General features: G+C 43.8%; 2 protein-coding genes across 3 annotated transcripts in view; both read right to left on the bottom strand.

Annotated features, from left to right (window-relative positions):
- The window catches only part of LOC135561385 (tripartite motif-containing protein 16-like), an 8,996-nt gene extending 6,939 nt beyond the window's left edge, over nucleotides 1-2,057 (bottom strand). The window contains exons 1-2 of one of the 2 annotated variants that reach the window (XM_065002882.1): nucleotides 1,386-2,057; nucleotides 862-957 (exon numbers count right to left, since the gene is read on the bottom strand). In XM_065002882.1, the coding sequence (XP_064858954.1) occupies nucleotides 862-957; nucleotides 1,386-1,982 (693 nt within the window). In that variant the 5' untranslated portion in view covers nucleotides 1,983-2,057. The remainder of the gene's footprint in view (nucleotides 1-861; nucleotides 958-1,385) is intronic. The other variant, XM_065002883.1, reaches the window with a different exon arrangement.
- Nucleotides 1-24,233, bottom strand: part of LOC135561380 (E3 ubiquitin/ISG15 ligase TRIM25-like) — a 426,185-nt gene that overhangs the window by 317,567 nt on the left and 84,385 nt on the right. The window lies entirely within an intron of this gene.

Here is a 24,233-nt window from a genome sequence, read left to right as displayed (position 1 = left end):
TTTCCTGGCCGTTAACTGTTAACAGGCTCGAGCCACAGCTTAACCAATGAGCTACAAGGAGGACTGACAGTCACGAGCGGTGCAGCAGCCTCTGCAGCAGCAGCCTCCCCGGGTCCTAGTGCCCGCCCGGTAAGACGGATAAGATGCGATGGAACGGAGAGAAAATAAATCACAGAGAAAATATATTGACTGATATATTGAATTGTTTAGGAAGCTTTAGCTTTGGCTTTAATACATTCTGAAAATACTTGAAAACCAAAAGAGAAAAGAATAGTAGCTCTCCTCAGGAACAACAAAACCCTCACAGACCAACTTCTTCTTCTATGATATAATGGAGGTCCTCAAACCAACGTTAAAGGTGCATGGCGCCACCTACTGTGCTGGAGTGTGTTCAATCACGGTTTACACCACTCTAAATCCTCCTACCTAACTCAGTACTTCTGAGAAAATAAAAGAGTCCTACTAACTTCTAATAGACCCTCCCCATCCCCCAAATCACTTCCAAGTGTAATGTTTACTGTTCATTTCTGATTGTTTATTTCACTTTTGTTTATTGTCTATTTCACTTGCTTTGGCAATGTAAACATATATTTCCATGCCAATAAAGCCCTATGAATTTAATTCAATTGAGAGAGAGACAGTTCCATTTTAATGTATAGGGGACATGAGTCAGTCATGGTTATTCATGGTTATGTGATGAGGCAGCCCAGTCAGTTACATGAACCAGTCTATTCTCTGAAAGGGGTCCAGACAGCCTGTTCCCAACAGTGGGGTCAGTGGGATTGATAGGGGCCCCTCTCTCTCTCTCTGACTGGAGGAGAGAAGTGAAATGGTGTGTCTCCTCTGGTCAACAATACTCACCTTGAAAGACTCCACAGCCTGTTGGAGCTCCTTCAGCTCCTTCTCTCTCTCCTGGAATCTCTGCTGGACCTTCTGCTGACTCATCCCCAGCTGCCTCTGTGGAGAATCACTCTTCAATGAGCTATCAAACTTTATTAGTCCAGTAGATCAATAGTATAGTAATGTGACATAGGACCCATAGAGAGGAAGGTCGACAATCCTGAGGAAGTCCCTTTACAATATTATATTATGTTGCTATGTGAATGATTATAGTTTTTATGGTAGGCCTACATGTATCAAGGGGTTGAGACTGAACTTTGTACTCATAAAAGGCCATTCAGAATGATAATAGTGTTTGAAGTTAGAAAATGGTGATACATTTGTAGAATCTGGGTTAACATATCTATATACTCAAGGTTTGTGTTCATATTTGTTCTGCTGTGGATCCATTTAAATTGAATCTCATATTCAAACAGATTTAGTTCCTACTGTATTTTTAATTCTTTGTTTATCAGACAGCCACCAACAAGTTGTTCTGGTCTTACCTGTTTCTCAGTCCTCTCTGCTGCAGCTGACACTGTATCATGGCCTTTATGTTCATCCATCACACACAGCAGACAGATACACTGCTGATCGGTACGACAGTAAACCTCCAGCAGTTTGTCATGATGAGAGCAGATCTTATCCTGTAGTTGTGCGGTGGCTTTGACCAGCTTGTGCTTCTTCAAAGCAGGAGATTCATAGTGAGGTTGGAGGTGAGTCTCACAGTAAGAGGCCAGACACACCAGACAGGACATGAGGGCTTTCTGCTTTCTGGTCCCAGTGCAGACATCACACGGCACATCTCCAGGTCCAGCATAGCACAGAGCAGGAGGGGGAGCAGCCTGGAGTCCTGTCTTCCTCAGTTTCTCCACCAGCTCAGCCAACATGTTATTTTTCCTCAGATTAGGCCTTGGAGTGAAGGTCTCTCTGCACTGAGGACAGCTATAGACCCCTTTCAGGACATCCTGATCCCAGCAGCCCTCAATACAGCTCCTACAGTAACTGTGTCCACATGCAGTAGTGACCGGCTCCTTCAGTAGATCCAGACAGACAGAACAACAGAACTGGTCCTGGTCCAGCAGAATTCCCTGTTGAGCCATTTGGACTTGTTGTTCACTGTCACACAGACAGACGACAGAGAGACTCCGATCAGTTTCGTTTCCTCAGAAGAGAGTTTGTGGGAAGGGGAGGGACTTCCTGGTTCTGCCAGAGGGGTGGGGTTAGAAGGAGGGAGGGGTTAGAGGAATGGAGGAAGAGAGAGAGGGGAACTGCATGCAACGCAAGAGGGAGACAAATAGTTTTGTTCCAAGGTTAGAGCCCTTAACATGGAACAAATGACATAATTAATCTTAAAATGTGAGTTGTTAGAATCTATGAAGGGTAACAGTTTCTATGAAGTACGTATGTATCATTATTTTAATGACCTTTATAATGCCTTATAATACACCTATGTGTTGTAATTAATCAATAAGGACTGATGAGGTGTGGTATATAGTTAATATAGAGTACCACAGATAAGGACTGAGGAGGTGTGGTATATAGTTAATATACAGTACCACAGATAAGGACTGAGGAGGTGTGGTATATAGTTAATGTACAGTACCACATATAAGGACTGAGGAGGTGTGGTATATAGTTAATATACAGTACCACGGATAAGGACTGAGGAGGTGTGGTATATAGTTAATATACAGTACCACAGATAAGGACTGAGGAGGTGTGGTATATAGTTAATATACAGTACCACAGATAAGGACTGAGGAGGTGTGGTATATAGTTAATATACAGTACCACAGATAAGGACTGAGGAGGTGTGGTATATAGTTAATATACAGTACCACAGATAAGGACTGAGGAGGTGTGGTATATAGTTAATATATAGTACCACAGATAAGGACTGAGGAGGTTTGGTATATAGTTAATATACAGTACCACAGATAAGTACTGAGGAGGTGTGGTATATAGTTAATATACAGTACCACAGATAAGGACTGAGGAGGTGTGGTATATAGTTAATATACAGTACCACAGATAAGGACTGAGGAGGTGTGGTATATAGTTAATATACAGTACCACAGAAAGGACTGAGGAGGTGTGGTATATAGTTAATATACAGTACCACAGATAAGGACTGAGGAGGTGTGGTATATAGTTAATATACAGTACCACAGATAAGGACTGAGGAGGTGTGGTATATAGTTAATATACAGTACCACAGATAAGGACTGAGGAGGTGTGGTATATAGTTAATATACAGTACCACAGATAAGGACTGAGGAGGTGTGGTATATAGTTAATATACAGTACCACAGATAAGGACTGAGGAGGTGTGGTATATAGTTAATATACAGTATCACAGATAAGGAATGTCTGAGGAGATGTGTATATAGTTAATATACAGTAGATGCACAGATAAACTACTGAGGAGGTGTGATGCCTATATAGTTAATATACAGTACCACAGATAAGGACTGAAGGTGTGGTATATAGTTAATATACAGTACCTCTAATCTGATAGTGGTATATAGTTAATATACAGTACCACATGATCTAATCTGATGGTGGTAGGTGTGGTATATAGTTAATCTGACAGTACCAGTCAGATAAGGACTGAGGAGGTGTGGTATATATATATATAGTTAATGTCTAGTAGATGTCTAGTCTCCTTTACGGCTCTAATCTGATAGTGGTAGAAGTCTAGATGCATTTTCTCCCTTATGGCTCTAATCTGATAGTGGTATAGTGGGGTGGTAGATCTCCCCTTTGGCTCCCTAATCAAATCAATAGTAATCAAATCATGGTGGTGATGTCTAGTCTCCCTTTGGCTCTAATCTGATTGTGGTAGTGGGGTGGTAGATGCATAATCTCCCTTATGGCTCTAATCTGATTGTGTGGGGTGGAAGATGCTTGGCTCCCTTATGGCTCTAATCTGATTGTGGTAGATGTAGTGGCTCTAATCTGATGGTGGTAGAAGTCTAGACTCCTTATGGCTCTAATCTGATGGTGGTAGATGTCTATTCTCCCTTATGGCTCAAATCTGATAGTGGTAGAAGTCTAGTCTCCCTTACGGCTCTAATCTGATAGTGGTTGATGTATATGCCCCCTTATGGCTCTAATCTGATAGTGGTAGATGTCTAGTCTCCCATATGGCTCTAATCTGATTGTGGTAGTGGGGTGGTAGATGCATAATCTCCCTTATGGCTCTAATCTGATAGTGGTAGACACCTAGTCTCCCTTTTTGCTCTAATCTGATAGTGGTAGTGGGGTGGTAGATGTCTAGTCTCCCTTTTGGCTCTAATCTGATTGTGGAAGTGGGGTGGTAGATGCCTCGTTTCCCTTATGGCTCTAATCTGATTGTGGTAGTGGGGTGGTAGATGCATAATCTCCTTTATGGCTCTAATCTGATTGTGGTAGTGGGGTGGTAGATGCATAATCTCCTTTATGGCTCTAATCTGATTGTGGTAGTGGGGTGGTAGATGTCTATTCTCCCTTATGGCTCAAATCTGATAGTGGTAGAAGTCTAGTCTCCCTTACGGCTCTAATCTGGTAGTGGTAGATGTATATGACCCCTTATGGCTCTAATCTGATAGTGGTAGATGTCTAGTCTCCCATATGGCTGTAATCTGATAGTGGTAGTGGGGTGGTAGACACCTAGTCTCCCTTTTGGCTCTAATCTGATTGTGGAAGTGGGGTGGTAGATGTCTATTCTCCCTTATGGCTCAAATCTGATAGTGGTAGAAGTCTAGTCTCCCCTACGGCTCTAATCTGATAGTGGTAGATGTCTAGACTCCCTTATGTCTCTAATCTGGTAGTGGTAGATGCCTAGTCTCCCTTATGGCTCTAATCTGATAGTGGTATATGTCTAGTCTCCTTTATGGCTCTAATCTAATAGTGGTAATGGGGTGGTAGATGTCTAGTCTCCCTAATGGCTCTAATCTGATAGTGGTAGATGTCTAGTCTACCTAATGGCTCTAATCTGATAGTGGTAGATGTCTAGCCTCCCGTATGGGTCTAATCTGTTAGTGGTAGATGTCTAGACTCCCTTACTGCTCTAATCTGATAGTGGTGTGGTAGATGTCTAGTCTCCCTTACGGCTCTAATCTATTAGTTGTAGATGTCTAGCCTCCCCTGTGGCTCTAATCTGATTGTGGTAGTTGGGATGGAAATGACTAGTCTCCCTTATGGCTCAAATCTGTTAGTGGTAGATGTCTAGTCTCCCTTATGGCTCTAATCTGATATTGGTTGTGGGATGGTACATGTCTGGAGTCCCTTATGGCTCTAATCTGGTAGTGGTAGATGTCGAGTCTCCCCTATGGCTCTAATCTAATAGTAGTAGATGTCTAGTCTCCCTTATGGCTCTAATCTGATAGTGGTTTTCGGGTGGTAGATGTCTAGTATCCCTTACGGCTCTAATCTGATTGTGGAAGTGGGGTGGTAGATGCCTCGTTTCCCTTATGGCTCTAATCTGATAGTGGTAGTGGGGTGGTAGATGTCTAGTCTCCCTTTTGGCTCTAATCTGATTGTGGAAGTGGGGTGGTAGATGCCTCGTTTCCCTTATGGCTCTAATCTGATTGTGGTAGTGGGGTGGTAGATGCATAATCTCCTTTATGGCTCTAATCTGATGGTGGTAGAAGTCTAGTCTCCCTTACGGCTCTAATCTGATAGTGGTAGATGTCTAGACTCCCTTATGGCTCTAATCTGATAGTGGTGGATGTCTAGTCTCCTCTAATCTAAAAGTGGTTGATGTCTGTAAATCTGATAGTGGTGTCTAGTCTCCCAGGCTGGATAGTGGTAGTGGGGTGGTACACCTAGTCTCCCTTTTGGCTCTAATCTGACAGTGGTAGTGGGGTGGTAGATGTCTAGTCTCCCTTTTGGCTCTAATCTGATTGTGGTAGTGGGGTGGTAGATGTCTATTCTCCCTTATGGCTCAAATCTGATAGTGGTAGAAGTCTAGTCTCCCTTCTCTAATCTGATAGTGGTAGATGTCTAATCTGATCTCATCTAAAAGTGGTAGATGTCTAGACTCTCAAATCTGATAGTGGGAAGTCTCTCATCTAAAAGTGGTAGATGTATATGCCCCCTTATGGCTCTAATCTGATAGTGGTAGATGTCTAGTCTCCCATATGGCTGTAATCTGATAGTGGTAGTGGGGTGGTAGACACCTAGTTTCCCTTTTGGCTCTAATCTGATTGTGGAAGTGGGGTGGTAGATGTCTATTCTCCCTTATGGCTCAAATCTGATAGTGGTAGAAGTCTAGTCTCCCCTACGGCTCTAATCTGATAGTGGTAGATGTCTAGACTCCCTTATGTCTCTAATCTGGTAGTGGTAGATGCCTAGTCCCCTTATGGCTCTAATCTGATAGTGGTATATGTCTAGTCTCCTTTATGGCTCTAATCTAATAGTGGTAGTGGGGTGGTAGATGTCTAGTCTCCCTAATGGCTCTAATCTGATAGTGGTAGATGTCTAGTCTACCTAATGGCTCTAATCTGATAGTGGTAGATGTCTAGCCTCCCGTATGGGTCTAATCTGTTAGTGGTAGATGTCTAGACTCCCTTACTGCTCTAATCTGATAGTGGTGTGGTAGATGTCTAGTCTCCCTTACGGCTCTAATCTATTAGTGGTAGATGTCTAGCCTCCCCTGTGGCTCTAATCTGATTGTGGTAGTTGGGATGGAAATGACTAGTCTCCCTTATGGCTCAAATCTGTTAGTGGTAGATGTCTCTCCTTATGGCTCTAATCTGATATTGGTTGTGGGATGGTACATGTCTGGAGTCCCTTATGGCTCTAATCTGGTAGTGGTAGATGTCGAGTCTCCCCTATGGCTCTAATCTAATAGTAGTAGATGTCTAGTCTCCCTTATGGCTCTAATCTGATAGTGGTATTCGGGTGGTAGATGTCTAGTATCCCTTATGGCTCTAATCAGATAGTGGTAATGTTGTGGTAGATGCCTAGGCTCCCTTTTGCTCTAATCTGATAGTGTGGGGGTGGAGATGTCTAATCTCCTTTTGGCTCTAATCTGATAGTGGTAGTGGGGTGGTAGATGCCTAGTCTCCCTTTGGCTCTAATCTGATTGTGGTAGTTGGGTATGGCACTAAAGTGTAGATGTATAGACTCTCTTATGGTCTAATCTGGTAGTGGTAGATGTCTAGTCTTACTTATGGCTCTAATCTGATAGAGGTAGTGGGTTGGAAGATGTCTAGTCTCCCTTATGGCTCTAATCTGATAGTGGTAGTGGGGTGGTATATGTCTAGTCTCCCTTTTGGCTCTAATCTGATAGTGGTAGTGGGGTGGTAGATGTCTAGTCTCCCTAATGGCTCTAATCTGATAGTGGTAGTGGGGTGGTAGATCCCTAGTCTACCTTTTTGGCTCTAATCTGATAGTGGTAGTGGGGTGGTAGTGTCTAGTATCCCTTATGGCTGTAATCTGATAGTGGTAGTGGTAGATGTCTAGTCTCCTTACGGCTCTAATCTGATAGTGGTAGATGTCTAATCTCCTTTATGGCTCAAATCTGATAGTGGTAGTGGTTTTGGTAGATGTCTAGTCTCCTTTTGGCTCTAATCTGATAGTGGTAGTGGGGTGGTAGATGTCTAGTCTCCTTATGGCTCTAATCTGATTGTGGTAGTGGGTTGGAAGATGTCTAGTCTCCCTTATGGCTCTAATCTGATAGTGGTAGTGGGGTGGTAGATGCCTAGGCTCCCTTTTGGCTATAATCTGACAGTGGTAGTTGGGTTGTAGATGTCTAGACTCCCTTATGGCTCTAATCTGGTAGTTGTAGATGTCTAGTCTCCCTCATGGCTCTAATCTGATAGTGGTAGTGGGTTGGAAAATGTCTAGTCTCCCTTATGGCTCTAATCTGATAGTGGTAGTGGGTTGGGGTATGTGTCTAGTCTCCCTTATGGCTCTAATCTGATAGTGGTATTTGGGTGGTAGATGTCTAGTCTCCTTATGGCTCTAATCTGATAGTGGTAATGGTGTGGTAGATGCCTAGGCTCCTTTTGGCTCTAATCTGATAGTGGTAGTGGGGTGGTAGATGTCTAGTGTCTTTTACGGCTCTAATCTGATAGTGGTAGAATGTCTAGTCTCCTTTATGGCTCTAATCTGATAGTGGTAGTGGGGTGGTAGATGTCTAGTCTCCCTTATGGTTCTAATCTGATAGTGGTAGTGGGTGGTAGATGTCTAGTCTCCCTTATGGCTCTAATCTGATAGTGGTAATGGTGTGGTAGATGTCTAGTCTCCTTATGGCTCTAATCTGATAGTGGTAGTGGGGTGGTAGATGTCTATTCTCCCTTACGGCTCTAATCTGATAGTGGTAGTGGGGTGGCTAGATGTCTAGTCTCCTTCATGGCTCTAATCTGATAGTGGTATTGGTGTGGTAGATGTCTAGTCTCCTATACGGCTATAATCTGATAGTGGTAGAATTCTAATCTCCTTTATGGCTCTAATCTGATAGTGGTAGTGGGGTGGTAGATGTCTAGTCTCTTTTACGGCTCTAATCTGATTGTGGTAGTGGGTTGGAAGATGTCTAGTCTCCCTTATGGCTCTAATCTGATAGTGGTAGTGGGGTGCTAGATGCCTAGGCTCCCTTTTGGCTCTAATCTGACAGTTGTAGTTGGGTTGTAGATGTCTAGACTCCCTTATGGCTCTAATATGGTAGTTGTAGATGTCTAGTCTTCCTCATGGCTCTAATCTGATAGTGGTAGTGGGTTGGAAGATGTCTAGTCTCCCTTATGGCTCTAATCTGATAGTGGTAGTGGGGTGGTAGATGTCTAGGCTCCCTTATGGCTCTAATCTGATAGTGGTAGTGGGGTGGTAGATGTCTAGGCTCCCCTATGGCTCTAATCTGATAGTGGTAGTTGGGTGGTAGATATCTAGGCTCCCTTATGGCTCTAATCTGATAGTGGTAGTGGGGTAGTTGATGTCTAGGCTCCCTTATGGCTCTAATCTGATAGTGGTAGTTGGGTGGTAGATGTCTAGGCTCCCTTATGGCTCTAATGTGATAGTGGTAGTTGGGTGGTAGATGTCTAGGCTCCCTAATGGCTCTAATCTGATAGTGGTAGTGGGTTGGAAGATGTCTAGTCTCCCTTATGGCTCTAATCTGATAGTGGTAGTGGGGTGGTAGATGTCTAGGCTCCCTTATGGTAGATATGGCTCTAATCTGATAGTGGTAGTGGGGTGGTAGATGTCTAGGCTCCCCTATGGCTCTAATCTGATAGTGGTAGTTGGGTGGTAGATGTCTAGTCTCCTTATGGCTCTAATCTGATAGTGGTAGTGGGGTAGTTGATGTCTAGGCTCCCTTATGGCTCTAATCTGATAGTGGTAGTTGGGTGGTAGATGTCTAGGCTCCCTTATGGCTCTAATGTGATAGTGGTAGTGGGGTGGTAGATGTCTAGGCTGCCTTATGGCTCTAATCTGATAGTGGTAGTTGGGTGGTAGATGTCTAGGCTCCCTAATGGCTCTAATCTGATAGTGGTAGTGGGGTGGTAGATGTCTAGGCTCCCTTATGGCTACAATCTGATAGTGGTAGATGTCTAGTCTCCCTTATGGTTCCAATCTGATAGTGGTAATGGGGTGGTAGATGTCTAGTCTCCCTTTTTGCTCCAATCTGATAGTGGTAGATGTCTAGTCTCCCTTATGGCTCTAATCTGATAGTGGTAGATGCATAGTCTCCTTTATGGCTACAATCTGATAGTGGTAGTGGGGTGGTAGATGTCTATGCTCCCTTATGGCTATAATCTGATAGTGGTAGTTGGGTGGTAGATGTCTAGGGTCCCTTATGGCTCTAATCTGATAGTGGTAGTGGGGTGGTTGATGTCTAGCCTCCCTTATGGCTCTAATCTGATAGTAGTAGATATCTATTCTCCCTTATGGCTCTAATATGGTAGTGGTACATGTCTAGTCTCCCTTATGGCTCTAATCTGATAGTGGTAGTTGGGTGGTAGATGTCTAGTCTCCCTTATGGCTCTAATCTGATAGTGGTAGATGTCTATTCTCCCTTATGGCTCTAATATGGTAGTGGTACATGTCTAGGCTCCCTTATGGCTCTAATCTGATAGTAGTAGATGTATAGTCTCCTTTATGCTGCTAATCTGATTGTGGTAGCGGGGTGGTAGATGCCTAGTCTCCCTTATGGCTCTAATCTGATAGTGGTAGTGGGGTGGTAGATGTCTAGGCTCCCTTATGGCTCTAATCTGATAGTGGTAGTGGGGTGGTAGATGTCTAGGCTCCCTTATGGCTCTAATCTGATAGTGGTAGTTGGGTGGTAGATGTCTAGGCTCCCTTATGGCTCTAATCTGATAGTGGTAGTGGGGTAGTTGATGTCTAGGCTCCTTATGGCTCTAATCTGATAGTGGTAGTTGGGTGGTAGATGTCTAGGCTCCTTATGGCTCTAATCTGATAGTGGTAGTTGGGTGGTAGATGTCTAGGCTCCCTTATGGATCTAATCTGATAGTGGTAGTTGGGTGGTAGATGTCTAGGCTCCTTATGGCTCTAATCTGATAGTTGTAGTGGGGTGGTTGATGTCTAGGCTCCTTATGGCTCTAATCTGATAGTGGTAGTGGGGTGGTTGATGTCTAGTCTCCTTATGGCTCTAATCTGATAGTAGTAGATATCTATTCTCCTTTATGGCTCTAATATGGTAGTGGTACATGTCTAGTCTCCCTTATGGCTCTAATCTGATAGTGGTAGTTGGGTGGTAGATGTCTAGTCTCCCTTATGGCTCTAATCTGATAGTGGTAGATGTCTATTCTCCCTTATGGCTCTAATATGGTAGTGGTACATGTCTAGGCTCCCTTATGGCTCTAATCTGATAGTGGTAGTGGGGTGGTAGATGCCTAGTCTCCCTTATGGCTCTAATCTGATTGTGGTAGCGGGGTGGTAGATGCCTAGTCTCCCTTATGGCTCTAATCTGATAGTGATAGTGGGGTGGTAGATGTCTAGGCTCCCTTATGGCTCTAATCTGATAGTGGTAGTGGGGTGGTAGATGTCTAGGCTCCCCTATGGCTCTAATCTGATAGTGGTAGTTGGGTGGTAGATGTCTAGGCTCCCTTATGGCTCTAATCTGATAGTGGTAGTGGGGTAGTTGATGTCTAGGCTCCCTTATGGCTCTAATCTGATAGTGGTAGTTGGGTGGTAGATGTCTAGGCTCCCTTATGGATCTAATCTGATAGTGGTAGTTGGGTGGTAGATGTCTAGGCTCCCTTATGGCTCTAATCTGATAGTTGTAGTGGGGTGGTTGATGTCTAGGCTCCCTTATGGCTCTAATCTGATAGTGGTAGTTGGGTGGTAGATGTCTAGGCTCCCTTATGGCTCTAATGTGATAGTGGTAGTGGGGTGGTAGATGTCTAGGCTGTCTTATGGCTCGAATCTGATAGTGGTAGTTGGGTGGTAGATGTCTAGGCTCCCTAATGGCTCTAATCTGATAGTGGTAGTGGGGTGGTAGATGTCTAGGCTCCTTATGGCTACAATCTGATAGTGGTAGATGTCTAGTCTCCCTTATGGTTCCAATCTGATAGTGGTAATGGGGTGGTAGATGTCTAGTCTCCCTTTTTGCTCCAATCTGATAGTGGTAGATGTCTAGTCTCCCTTATGGCTCTAATCTGATAGTGGTAGATGCATAGTCTCCTTTATGGCTACAATCTGATAGTGGTAGTGGGGTGGTAGATGTCTATGCTCCCTTATGGCTATAATCTGATAGTGGTAGTTGGGTGGTAGATGTCTAGGCTCCCTTATGGCTCTAATCTGATAGTGGCAGTGGGGTGGTTGATGTCTAGTCTCCCTTATGGCTCTAATCTGATAGTAGTAGATATCTATTCTCCCTTATGGCTCTAATATGGTAGTGGTACATGTCTAGTCTCCCTTATGGCTCTAATCTGATAGTGGTAGTTGGGTGGTAGATGTCTAGTCTCCCTTATGGCTCTAATCTGATAGTGGTAGATGTCTATTCTCCTTATCGCTCTAATATGGTAGTGGTACATGTCTAGGCTCCCTTATGTCTCTAATCTGATGGTGGTAGATGCCTAGTCTCCTTATGGCTCTAATCTGATAGTGGTAGGTGTCTAGTCTCACTTTTGATTTAATCTGGTAGTGGTATAGGAGTGGTAGATTTCTAGTCTCCCTTATGGCTCTAGTCTGATAGTGCTAGTGGGGTGGTAGATCTCTAGTCTCCTTTATGGCTCTAATCTGATAGTGGTAGTGGTTTGGTAGATGCCTAGTCTCCCTTATGGCTCTAATCTGGTAGTGGTAGATGTCTAGTCTGCTTTATGGCTCTAATCTGCTAGTGGTCATGGGGTCGTAGATTTCTAGTCTCCCTTATGGCTCTAGTCTGATAGTGGTAGTGGGGTGGTAGATGTCTAGGCTCCCTTATGGCTACAATCTGATAGTGGTAGATGTCTAGTCTCCCTTATGGTTCCAATCTGATAGTGGTAATGGGGTGGTAGATGTCTAGTCTCCCTTTTTGCTCCAATCTGATAGTGGTAGATGTCTAGTCTCCCTTATGGCTCTAATCTGATAGTGGTAGTGGGGTGGTAGATGTCTATGCTCCCTTATGGCTATAATCTGATAGTGGTAGTTGGGTGGTAGATGTCTAGGCTCCCTTATGGCTCTAATCTGATAGTGGCAGTGGGGTGGTAGATGTCTAGTCTCCCTTATGGCTCTAATCTGATAGTGGTAGTGGGGGTTAGATGTCAAGTCTCCCTTATGAATCTAATCTGATAGTGGTAGTGGGGTAGTTGATGTCTAGGCTCCCTTATGGCTCTAATCTGATAGTGGTAGTTGGGTGGTAGATGTCTAGGCTCCCTTATGGCTCTAATCTGATAGTGGTAGTTGGGTGGTAGATGTCTAGTCTCCCTTATGGATCTAATCTGATAGTGGTAGTTGGGTGGTAGATGTCTAGTCTAGTTATGGCTCTAATCTGATAGTTGTAGTGGGGTGGTTGATGTCTAATCTGGCTCTAATCTGATAGTGGTAGTGGGGTGGTTGATGTCTAGTCTCCCTTATGGCTCTAATCTGATAGTAGTAGATATCTATTCTCCTTTATGGCTCTAATATGGTAGTGGTACATGTCTAGTCTCCTTATGGCTCTAATCTGATAGTGGTAGTTGGGTGGTAGATGTCTAGTCTCCTTATGGCTCTAATCTGATAGTGGTAGATGTCTATTCTCCCTTATGGCTCTAATATGGTAGTGGTACATGTCTAGGCTCCTTATGGCTCTAATCTGATAGTGGTAGTGGGGTGGTAGATGCCTAGTCTCCTTATGGCTCTAATCTGATTGTGGTAGTGGGGGTGGTAGATGCCTAGTCTCCTTATGGCTCTAATCTGATAGTGATAGTGGGGTGGTAGATGTCTAGGCTCCCTTATGGCTCTAATCTGATAGTGGTAGTGGGGCTCTAATATGGGTGGTAGATGTCTAGGCTCCCTATGGCTCTAATCTGATAGTGGTAGTTGGGTGGTAGATGTCTAGGCTCCTTATGGCTCTAATCTGATAGTGGTAGTGGGTGGTTGATGTCTAGGCTCCCTTATGGCTCTAATCTGATAGTGGTAGTTGGGTGGTAGATGTCTAGGCTCCCTTATGGATCTAATCTGATAGTGGTAGTTGGGTGGTAGATGTCTAGGCTCCCTTATGGCTCTAATCTGATAGTTGTAGTGGGGTGGTTGATGTCTAGGCTCCCTTATGGCTCTAATCTGATAGTGGTAGTTGTGTGGTAGATGTCTAGGCTCCCTTATGGCTCTAATGTGATAGTGGTAGTGGGGTGGTAGATGTCTAGGCTCCCTTATGGCTACAATCTGATAGTGGTAGATGTCTAGTCTCCCTTTTTGCTCCAATCTGATAGTGGTAGATGTCTAGTCTCCCTTATGGCTCTAATCTGATAGTGGTAGATGCATAGTCTCCTTTATGGCTACAATCTGATAGTGGTAGTGGGGTGGTAGATGTCTATGCTCCCTTATGGCTATAATCTGATAGTGGTAGCTGGGTGGTAGATGTCTAGGCTCCCTTATGGCTCTAATCTGATAGTGGCAGTGGGGTGGTTGATGTCTAGTCTCCCTTATGGCTCTAATCTGATAGTAGTAGATATCTATTCTCCCTTATGGCTCTAATATGGTAGTGGTACATGTCTAGTCTCCCTTATGGCTCTAATCTGATAGTGGTAGTTGGGTGGTAGATGTCTAGTCTCCCTTATGGCTCTAATCTGATAGTGGTAGATGTCTATTCTCCCTTATCGCTCTAATATGGTAGTGGTACATGTCTAGGCTCCCTTATGTCTCTAATCTGATGGTGGTAGATGCCTAGTCTCCCTTATGGCTCTAATCTGATAGTGGTAGGTGTCTAGTCTCACTTTTTGATCTAATCTGGTAGTGGTATAGGAGTGGTAGATTTCTAGTCTCCCTTATGGCTCTAGTCTGATAGTGCTAGTGGGGTGGTAGATCTCTAGTCTCCTTTATGGCTCTAATCTGATAGTGGTAGTGGTTTGGTAGATGCCTAGTCTCCCTTATGGCTCTAATCTGGTAGTGGTAGATGTCTAGTCTGCTTTATGGCTCTAATCTGCTAGTGGTCATGGGGTCGTCTAGATTTCTAGTCTCCTTATGGCTCTAGTCTGATAGTGGTAGTGGGGTGGTAGATCTCTAGGCTCCTTATGGCTCTAATCTGCTAGTGGTAGGTGTCTAGTCTCACTTTTGATCTAATCTGGTAGTGGTACAGGGGTGGTAGATGTCTAGTCTCCTTATGGCTCTAATCTGATAGTGGTAGTGGGGGTTAGATGTCAAGTCTCCTTATGAATCTAATCTGATAGTGGTAGTGGGGTAGTTGATGTCTAGGCTCCCTTATGGCTCTAATCTGATAGTGGTAGTTGGGTGGTAGATGTCTAGGCTCCTTATGGCTCTAATCTGATAGTGGTAGTTGGGTGGTAGATGTCTAGGCTCCCTTATGGATCTAATCTGATAGTGGTAGTTGGGTGGTAGATGTCTAGGCTCCCTTATGGCTCTAATCTGATAGTTGTAGTGGGGTGGTTGATGTCTAGGCTCCCTTATGGCTCTAATCTGATAGTGGTAGTGGGGTGGTTGATGTCTAGTCTCCCTTATGGCTCTAATCTGATAGTAGTAGATATCTATTCTCCTTTATGGCTCTAATATGGTAGTGGTACATGTCTAGTCTCCCTTATGGCTCTAATCTGATAGTGGTAGTTGGGTGGTAGATGTCTAGTCTCCCTTATGGCTCTAATCTGATAGTGGTAGATGTCTATTCTCCCTTATGGCTCTAATATGGTAGTGGTACATGTCTAGGCTCCCTTATGGCTCTAATCTGATAGTGGTAGTGGGGTGGTAGATGCCTAGTCTCCCTTATGGCTCTAATCTGATTGTGGTAGCGGGGTGGTAGATGCCTAGTCTCCCTTATGGCTCTAATCTGATAGTGATAGTGGGGTGGTAGATGTCTAGGCTCCCTTATGGCTCTAATCTGATAGTGGTAGTGGGGTGGTAGATGTCTAGGCTCCCCTATGGCTCTAATCTGATAGTGGTAGTTGGGTGGTAGATGTCTAGGCTCCCTTATGGCTCTAATCTGATAGTGGTAGTGGGGTAGTTGATGTCTAGGCTCCCTTATGGCTCTAATCTGATAGTGGTAGTTGGGTGGTAGATGTCTAGGCTCCCTTATGGATCTAATCTGATAGTGGTAGTTGGGTGGTAGATGTCTATGTCTAGGCTCCTAGGCTTTATGGCTCTAATCTGATAGTGGTAGTTGGGTGGTTGATGTCTAGGCTCCCTTATGGCTCTAATCTGATAGTGGTAGTGGGTGGTAGATGTCTAGGCTCCTCTTATGGCTCTAATCTGATAGTGGTAGTGGGGTGGTAGATGTCTAGGCTCCCTAATGGCTCTAATCTGATAGTGGTAGTGGGTGGTAGATGTCTAGGCTCCCTTATGGCTACAATCTGATAGTGGTAGATGTCTAGTCTCCTTATGGTTCCAATCTGATAGTGGTAATGGGGTGGTAGATGTCTAGTCTCCTTTTGCTCCAATCTGATAGTGGTAGATGTCTAGTCTCCCTTATGGCTCTAATCTGATAGTGGTAGATGCATAGTCTCCTTTATGGCTCAATCTGATAGTGGTAGTGGGGTGGTAGATGTCTATGCTCCCTTATGGCTATAATCTGATAGTGGTAGTTGGGTGGTAGATGTCTAGGCTCCTTATGGCTCTAATCTGATAGTGGCAGTGGGGTGGTTGATAGTGGTCTCAGATCTAATCTGGGTGTGGTGGTAGATGTCTAGTCTCCTTATGGCTCTAATCTGATAGTGGTAGTGGGGTTAGATGTCAAGTCTCCTTTATGAATCTAATCTGATAGTGGTAGTGGTTTGGTAGATGCCTAGTTGATGTCTAGGCTAGTCTGCTTTATGGCTCTAATCTGATAGTGGTAGTGGGGTGGTAGATGTCTAGTCTCCTTATGGCTCTAATCTGATAGTGGTAGTTGGGTGGTAGATGTCTAGTCTCCCTTATGGATCTAATCTGATAGTGGTAGTTGGGTGGTAGATGTCTAGTCTCCCTTATGGCTCTAATCTGATAGTGGTAGTGGGGTGGTTGATGTCTAGGCTCCTTATGGCTCTAATCTGATAGTGGTAGTGGGGTGGTTGATGTCTAGTCTCCTTATGGCTCTAATCTGATAGTAGTAGATATCTTATGGATCTAATCCTTTAGTGGCTCTAATATGGTAGTGGTACATGTCTAGTCTCCTTATGGCTCTAATCTGATAGTGGTAGTTGGGTGGTAGATGTCTAGTCTCCCTTATGGCTCTAATCTGATTGTGGTAGATAATCTATTCTCCTTTATGGCTCTAATATGGTAGATGCCTAGTCTCCCTTATGGCTCTAATCTGATAGTGATAGTGGGGTGGTAGATGTCTAGTCTCCTTATGGCTCTAATCTGATAGTGGTAGTGGGGTGGCTCTAGATGTCTAGTGGTACTGTCCTCCCTGGCTCTAATCTGATAGTGGTAGTGGGTGGTAGATGTCTAGGCTCTCCTTATGGCTCTAATCTGATAGTGGTAGTGGGTGTAGATGTCTAGGCTCCCTTATGGCTCTAATCTGATAGTGGTAGTGGGGTGGTAGATGTCTAGGCTCCCTTATGGCTCTAATCTGATAGTGGTAGTTGGGTGGTAGATGTCTAGGCTCCCTTATGGCTCTAATCTGATAGTGGTAGTGGGGTGGTTGATGTCTAGGCTCCTTATGGCTCTAATCTGATAGTGGTAGTTGGGTGGTAGATGTCTAGGCTCCTTATGGCTCTAATGTGATAGTGGTAGTGGGGTGGTAGATGTCTAGGCTGTCTTATGGCTCGAATCTGATAGTGGTAGTTGGGTGGTAGATGTCTAGGCTCTAATGTGATAGTGGTAGGGGGTGGTAGATGTCTAGGCTGTCTTATGGCTCTAATCTGATAGTGGTAGTGGGGTGGTAGATGTCTAGGCTCCCTTATGGCTACAATCTGATAGTGGTAGATGTCTAGTCTCCTTATGGTTCCAATCTGATAGTGGTAATGGGGTGGTAGATGTCTAGTCTCCTTTTTGCTCCAATCTGATAGTGGTAGATGTCTAGTCTCCTTATGGCTCTAATCTGATAGTGGTAGATGCATAGTCTCCTTTATGGCTACAATCTGATAGTGGTAGTGGGGTGGTAGATGTCTATGCTCCTTATGGCTATAATCTGATAGTGGTAGTTGGGTGGTAGATGTCTAGGCTCCCTTATGGCTCTAATCTGATAGTGGCAGTGGGGTGGTTGATGTCTAGTCTCCTTATGGCTCTAATCTGATAGTAGTAGATATCTATTCTCCTTATGGCTCTAATATGGTAGTGGTACATGTCTAGTCTTCCTTATGGCTCTAATCTGATAGTGGTAGTTGGGTGGTAGATGTCTAGTCTCCCTTATGGCTCTAATCTGATAGTGGTAGATGTCTATTCTCCCTTATCGCTCTAATATGGTAGTGGTACATGTCTAGGCTCCCTTATGGCTCTAATCTGATAGTGGTAGATGCCTGTCTAGTCTCTGATAGTGGTAGGTTTTCTGATCTAATCTGGTAGTGGTATAGGAGTGGTAGATTTCTAGTCTCCCTTATGGCTCTAGTCTGATAGTGCTAGTGGGGTGGTAGATCTCTAGTCTCCTTTATGGCTCTAATCTGATAGTGGTAGTGGTTTGGTAGATGCCTAGTCTCCCTTATGGCTCTAATCTGGTAGTGGTAGATGTCTAGTCTGCTTTATGGCTCTAATCTGCTAGTGGTCATGGGGTCGTAGATTTCTAGTCTCCCTTATGGCTCTAGTCTGATAGTGGTAGTGGGGTGGTAGATCTCTAGGCTCCCTTATGGCTCTAATCTGCTAGTGGTAGGTGTCTAGTCTCACTTTTTGATCTAATCTGGTAGTGGTACAGGGGTGGTAGATGTCTAGTCTCCCTTATGGCTCTAATCTGATAGTGGTAGTGGGGGTTAGATGTCAAGTCTCCCTTATGAATCTAATCTGGTAGTGGTAGATGTCTAGTCTTCCTTATTGATTTAATATGATAGTGGTAGATCTCTAGTCTCCCTTATGGCTCTAATCTGATAGTGGTAGTGGTGTGGTAGATGCCTAGTCTCCCTCATTGATTTAATATGATAGTGATAGTGGGGTGGTAGATCTCTAGTCTCCCTTATGGCTCTAATCTTATAGTGGAAGTGGGGTGATGGGTGTCTAGTCTCCCTTATGGCTCTAATCTGATAATGGTAGATGTCTGGTCTCCCTTATGGCTCAAATCTGATAGTGGTAGTGGGGGGTAGATGTCAAGTGTCCCTTATGCTCTAGTCTGAAAATGGTAGTGGGGTGGTAGATGCCTAGTCTCCCTTATGGCTCTAGTCTGATAGTGGTAGAGGTCTAGTCTCCCTTATGGCTCTAATCTGATAGTGGTAGTGGTGTGGTAGATGCCTAGTCTCCCTCATGTCTCTAGTCTGATAGTGGTAGTGGGGTGGTAGATGTCTAGTCTCCTTTATGGCTCTTATCTGATAGTGGTGTTTGGGTGGTAGATTTTTAGTCTCCTTTATGGTGTTGTAACTTTAATGTGTTTGAGTTAATGTTTAAGTTTATTCTTTGAGCTATATCTAAAGATATTTCTTTAGATATATTTGCATATGTAATTGTATTCGGTTGTGTTGAATTACGCTTTTTGTCTGCAAATCCCAGAATGCCTTGCGAGAGGAATGAGTAATAACACACCAATTATGTGCAGGTGCAGGTGATTGTGGCTGACTTTCCGACAGCATCTTACCTGCATTGCTCTGTACCAAAACCATTGGTGTTAAATGTAACGTAAACAAGTATTCTTACTAAAAGAAGCTTTCGGATCAAACCCGACGTCCCGAGTCATTACTAAGAAGTTAGTTAATCTAAAATATGGCTCTAATCTGATAGTGGTAGTGGGTTCGTAGTTTCCCTTTTGGCTCTAATCTGATAGTGGTAGATGTCTAGTGTCCCTTATGGCTCTAATCTGATAGTGGTAGATGTCTGTTCTCCCTTATGGCTCTAATCTGATATTGGTTTTTGGGTGATGGATGTCTAGTGTCCCTTTTGGCTCTAATCTGATAGTGGTAGATGTATAGTGTCCCTTATGGCTCTAGTCTGATAGTGGTAGTGGGGTGGTAGATGTCTAGTCTCCTTTATGGCTCTAATCTGATAGTGGTAGTGGGGTGGTAGATGTCTAGTCTCCCTTATGGCTATAATCTGATAGTGGTAGTAGGGTGGTGGATGCCTAGTCTCCCTTATGGCTCTAATATGACAGTGGTAGTGGGGTGGTAGATGTCTAGTCTCCCTTTTTGCTCTAATCTGGTAGTGGTAGATGTCTAGTCTCCTTTATGGCTCTAGTATGATAATGGTAGTGGGGTGGTAGATGTCTAGCTTCCCTTATGGCTCTAGTCTGATAGTGGTAGATGTCTAGTCTCCCTATGGCTCTAATCTGATAGTGGTAGATGTCTAGATTCCCTTATGGCTCTAATCTGATAGTGGTAGTGGGGTGGTAGGTGTCTAGTCTCACTTTTTGCTCTAATCTGGTAGTGGTATTGGGGTGGTAGATGTCTAGTCTCCTTTATGGCTCTTTGGCTAGCTTTGGAGCAGGCTAGCTTTGGAGCAGGCTAGCTTTTTAGCAAGCTAGCTTTGGAGCAGGCTAGCGTTGGAGCAGGCTAGGTTTGGAGCAGGCTAACTTTGGAGCAGGCTAGCTTTGGAGCAGGCTAGCTTTAGAGCAGGCTAGCTTTGGAGCGGGCTAGCTTTGGAGCGGGCTAGCTTTAGAGCGGGCTAGCTTTGGAGCGGGCTAGCTTTAGAGCGGGCTAGCTTTGGAGCGGGCTAGCTTTGGAGCGGGCTAGCTTTGGAGCAGGCTAGCTTTGAAGCAGGCTAGCTTTGGAGCAGGCTAGCTTTAGAGCAGGCTAGCTTTGGAGCAGGCTAGCTTTGGAGCAGGCTAGCTTTGCTCGGTCTATGTAGTCCCCTTAACTATTGCTGTTGTGTGGTTTTAATTATGTCAATGATCTTTCACTTTGTGCCTCGGCACCACTGTTATTATGTTTTCATTCATGCTGTCTGGGATTTGTTGTTGTTGTTGTTGTTGTTGTTGTTGTTTCTTATTTGTTTTGTTTATAATTAAACTCTTCTCTCTGTGTCCCACTAATTACAATTAATAAATAAACTTACCTCGGAGTTTAAAGGTCCCATTCAGTTTGTATGCAGTTAAGTCATACCATATTTAAAAAAAAAAACATCTCACCACATCTGTGATGGAAACAGGAAGTGTCGGTACAATTTTAGAAATGCTGAAAGATCATTTGTTCGTTCGACATCGTGGGATCTTTTTTTGTGTCGGTAAAATTCATTTATGTGAGAAATGGTGGTGGAAACGCCTTTATGCCCAAATATGGAGATAATAACCATCATACTGACGTAAACTTGGAGTCGGGAGTAGAGGTCGACCGATTTGATCGGCATGGACGATTTAATTAGTGCTGTTTTTCAAATGTTCATATCATATTCATCAAGGCTCATGATGACCGGTATACCACAGATATAGTCCAACAAACACATCATATTCATCAAGGCTCATGATGACCGGTATACCACAGATATAGTCCAACAAACACATCATATTCATCAAGGCTCATGATGACCGGTATACCACAGATATAGTCCAACAAACTCATGATGAGGATATAGCCCAACAAACTAGATTAGGGCCGATTTTTCAAGTTTTCATATCAATCGGTAATAGGCCTTTTTTTGGACTCCGATTGCGTGGTAGGCTGACCACCTGTTACGTGAGTGCAGCAAGGAGCCAAGGTAAGTTCCTAGCTAGCATTAAACTTATCTTATAATAAACCATCAATCTTAACATAATCACTAGTTAACTACACTGTCTGGAGATAATGCCATACTGTTCAACACTGTCTGGAGATAATGCCATACTGTTCAACACTGTCTGGAGACAATGCCACACTGTTCAACACTGTCTGGAGACAATGCCACACTGTTCAACACTGTCTGGAGATAATGCCATACTGATCAACACTGTCTGGAGATAATGCCATACTGTTCAACACTGTCTGGAGATAATGCCATACGGATCAACACTGTCTGGAGATAATGCCATACGGTTCAACACTGTCTGGAGATAATGCCATACTGATCAACACTGTCTGGAGATAATGCCATACTGTTCAACACTGTCTGGAGATAATGCCATACGGATCAACACTGGCTGGAGATAATGCCATACTGATCAACACTGTCTGGAGATAATGCCATACTGTTCAACACTGTCTGGAGATAATGCCATACTCAACACTGGCTGGAGATAATGCCATACTGATCAACACTGTCTGGAGATAATGCCATACTGTCCTATTACTGATCAACACTGTCTGGAGATAATGCCATTCAACACTGTCTGGAGATAATGCCATCGGATCAACACTGTCTGGAGATAATGCCATACTGTCCTATTAATGATCAACACTGTCTGGAGATAATGCCATACTGATCAACACTGTCTGGAGATAATGCCATACTGTCCTATTAATGATCAACACTGTCTGGAGATAATGCCATACTGATCAACACTGTCTGGAGATAATGCCATACTGATCAACACTGTCTGGAGATAATGCCATACTGTTCAACACTGTCTGGAAATAATGCCATACTGATCAACACTGTCTGGAGATAATGCCATACTGTCCTATTACTGATCAACACTGTCTGGAGATAATGCCATACTGTTCAACACTGTCTGGATATAATGCCATACTGATCAACATGGTCTGGAGATAATGCCACACTGATCAACACTGTCTGGAGATAATGACACACTGTCCTATTACTGATCAACACTGGAGATAATGACATACTGATCAACACTGTCTGGAGATAATGACACACTGATCAACACTGTCTGGAGATAATGCCACACTGATCAACACTGTCTGGAGATAATGACATACTGATCAACACTGTCTGGAGATAATGACACACTGATCAACACTGTCTGGAGATAATGCCACACTGATCAACACTGTCTGGAGATAATGACACACTGATCAACACTGTCGGAGATAATGACATACTGATCAACACTGTCTGGAGATAATGCCACACTGATCAACACTGTCTGGAGATAATGACACACTGTCCTATTACTGATCAACACTGTCTGGAGATAATAACACACTGTCCTATTACTGATCAACACTGTCTGGAGATAATGACACACTGATCAACACTGTCAGGAGATAATGCCATACTGATCAACACTGTCTGGAGATAATGCCATACGGATCAACCCTGTCTGGAGATAATGCCATACGGATCAACACTGTCTGGAGATAATGCCATACGGATCAACCCTGTCTGGAGATAATGCCATACGGATCAACACTGTCTGGAGATAATGCCATACGGATCAACACTGTCTGGAGACAATGCCATACTGATCAACACTGTCTGGAGATAATGCCATACGGATCAACACTGCCTGGAGATAATGCCATACTGTTCAACACTGTCTGGAGATAATGCCATACTGATCAACACTGTCTGGAGATAATGCCATACTGATCAACACTGTCTGGAGATAATGCCATACTGATCAACACTGTCTGGAGATAATGACATACTGTCCTATTAATGAACAACATACTAGCTGGAGATAATAACATACTGTCCTATTACTACAATTCTGTCTGTTTGAGTCCCAAATAGCTCACTATGTCCTATTTAGTGCACTACTATGTAGCCCTATGGGCACTAGTTGAACACTACAAAGGGAATGATCATCAGGGCCCAGTTTTTCTTAACATTTCATTCTGATCAAAATGACCCTCCCTTATGGCTCTAATCTGATAATGATATAGGGGTGGTAGATGTCTAGTATCCCTTATGGCTCTAATCTGGTAGTGGTATTTGTCTAGTCTTCCTTATGGCTCTATCTGATAATGGAATAGGGGTGGTAGATGTCTAGACTCCCTTATGGCTCTAATCTGAGGGTGGTAGATGCCTAGTCTCCCTTATGGTTCTAATGTGATAGTGGTAGATGTCTAGTCTCCTTTATGGCTCTAATCTGATAGTGGTAGTGGGGATGGAAGATATCTAGCCTCCCTTATGGCTCTAATCTGATAGTGGTAGATGTCTAGTCTCCTTTATGGCTCTAATCTGATAGTGGTAGAGGGGTGGTATATGTCTAGTCTCCTTTACAACTCTAATCTGATAGTGGTAGTGGGGTGGTAGATGTCTAGTCTCCTTTACGGCTCTAATATGATAGTGGTTGTGGGGTGGTATATGTCTAGTCTCCCTTATGGCGTTAATCTGGTAGTGGTAGATGTCTAGACACCCGTATGGCTCTAATGTGATAGTGGTAGTGGGGTGGTAGATGTCTAGTCTCCTTTACGGCTCTAATCTGGTAGTGGTAGATGTTTAATCTCCTTTATGGCTCTAATCTGATAGTGGTGGTAGATGTCTAGTCTCCCCTACGGCTCTAATCTGTTAGTGGTAGTGGGGTGGTAGATGTCTAGTCTCCCTTACGGCTCTAATCTGATAGTGGTAGTGGGTTGGTAGATGTCTAGTCTCCCTTACGGCTCTAATCTGATAGTGGTAGTGGGTTGGTAGATGTCTAGGCTCCCTTATGGCTCTAATCTTATAGTGGTAGTGTCTAGACTCCCTTATGGCTCTAATCTGGTAGTGGTAGATGTCTAGTCTCCCTTAAGGCTCTGATCTGATAATTGTATAGAGGTGGTAGATGTCTAGTCTCCCTTATGGCTTTAATCTGGTAGTGGTAGATGTCTAGTCTCCCTTAAGGCTCTAATCTGATAGTGGTTGTGGAGTGGTAGATGTCT

The sequence above is a fragment of the Oncorhynchus nerka genome, linkage group LG17, assembly GCF_034236695.1.
Source record: "Oncorhynchus nerka isolate Pitt River linkage group LG17, Oner_Uvic_2.0, whole genome shotgun sequence".
Taxonomy (NCBI): Eukaryota; Metazoa; Chordata; class Actinopteri; order Salmoniformes; family Salmonidae; genus Oncorhynchus; species Oncorhynchus nerka.
The sequence above is the reverse complement of the archived record's forward strand: the minus strand, read 5'-3'. Positions and strand labels throughout refer to the sequence as shown.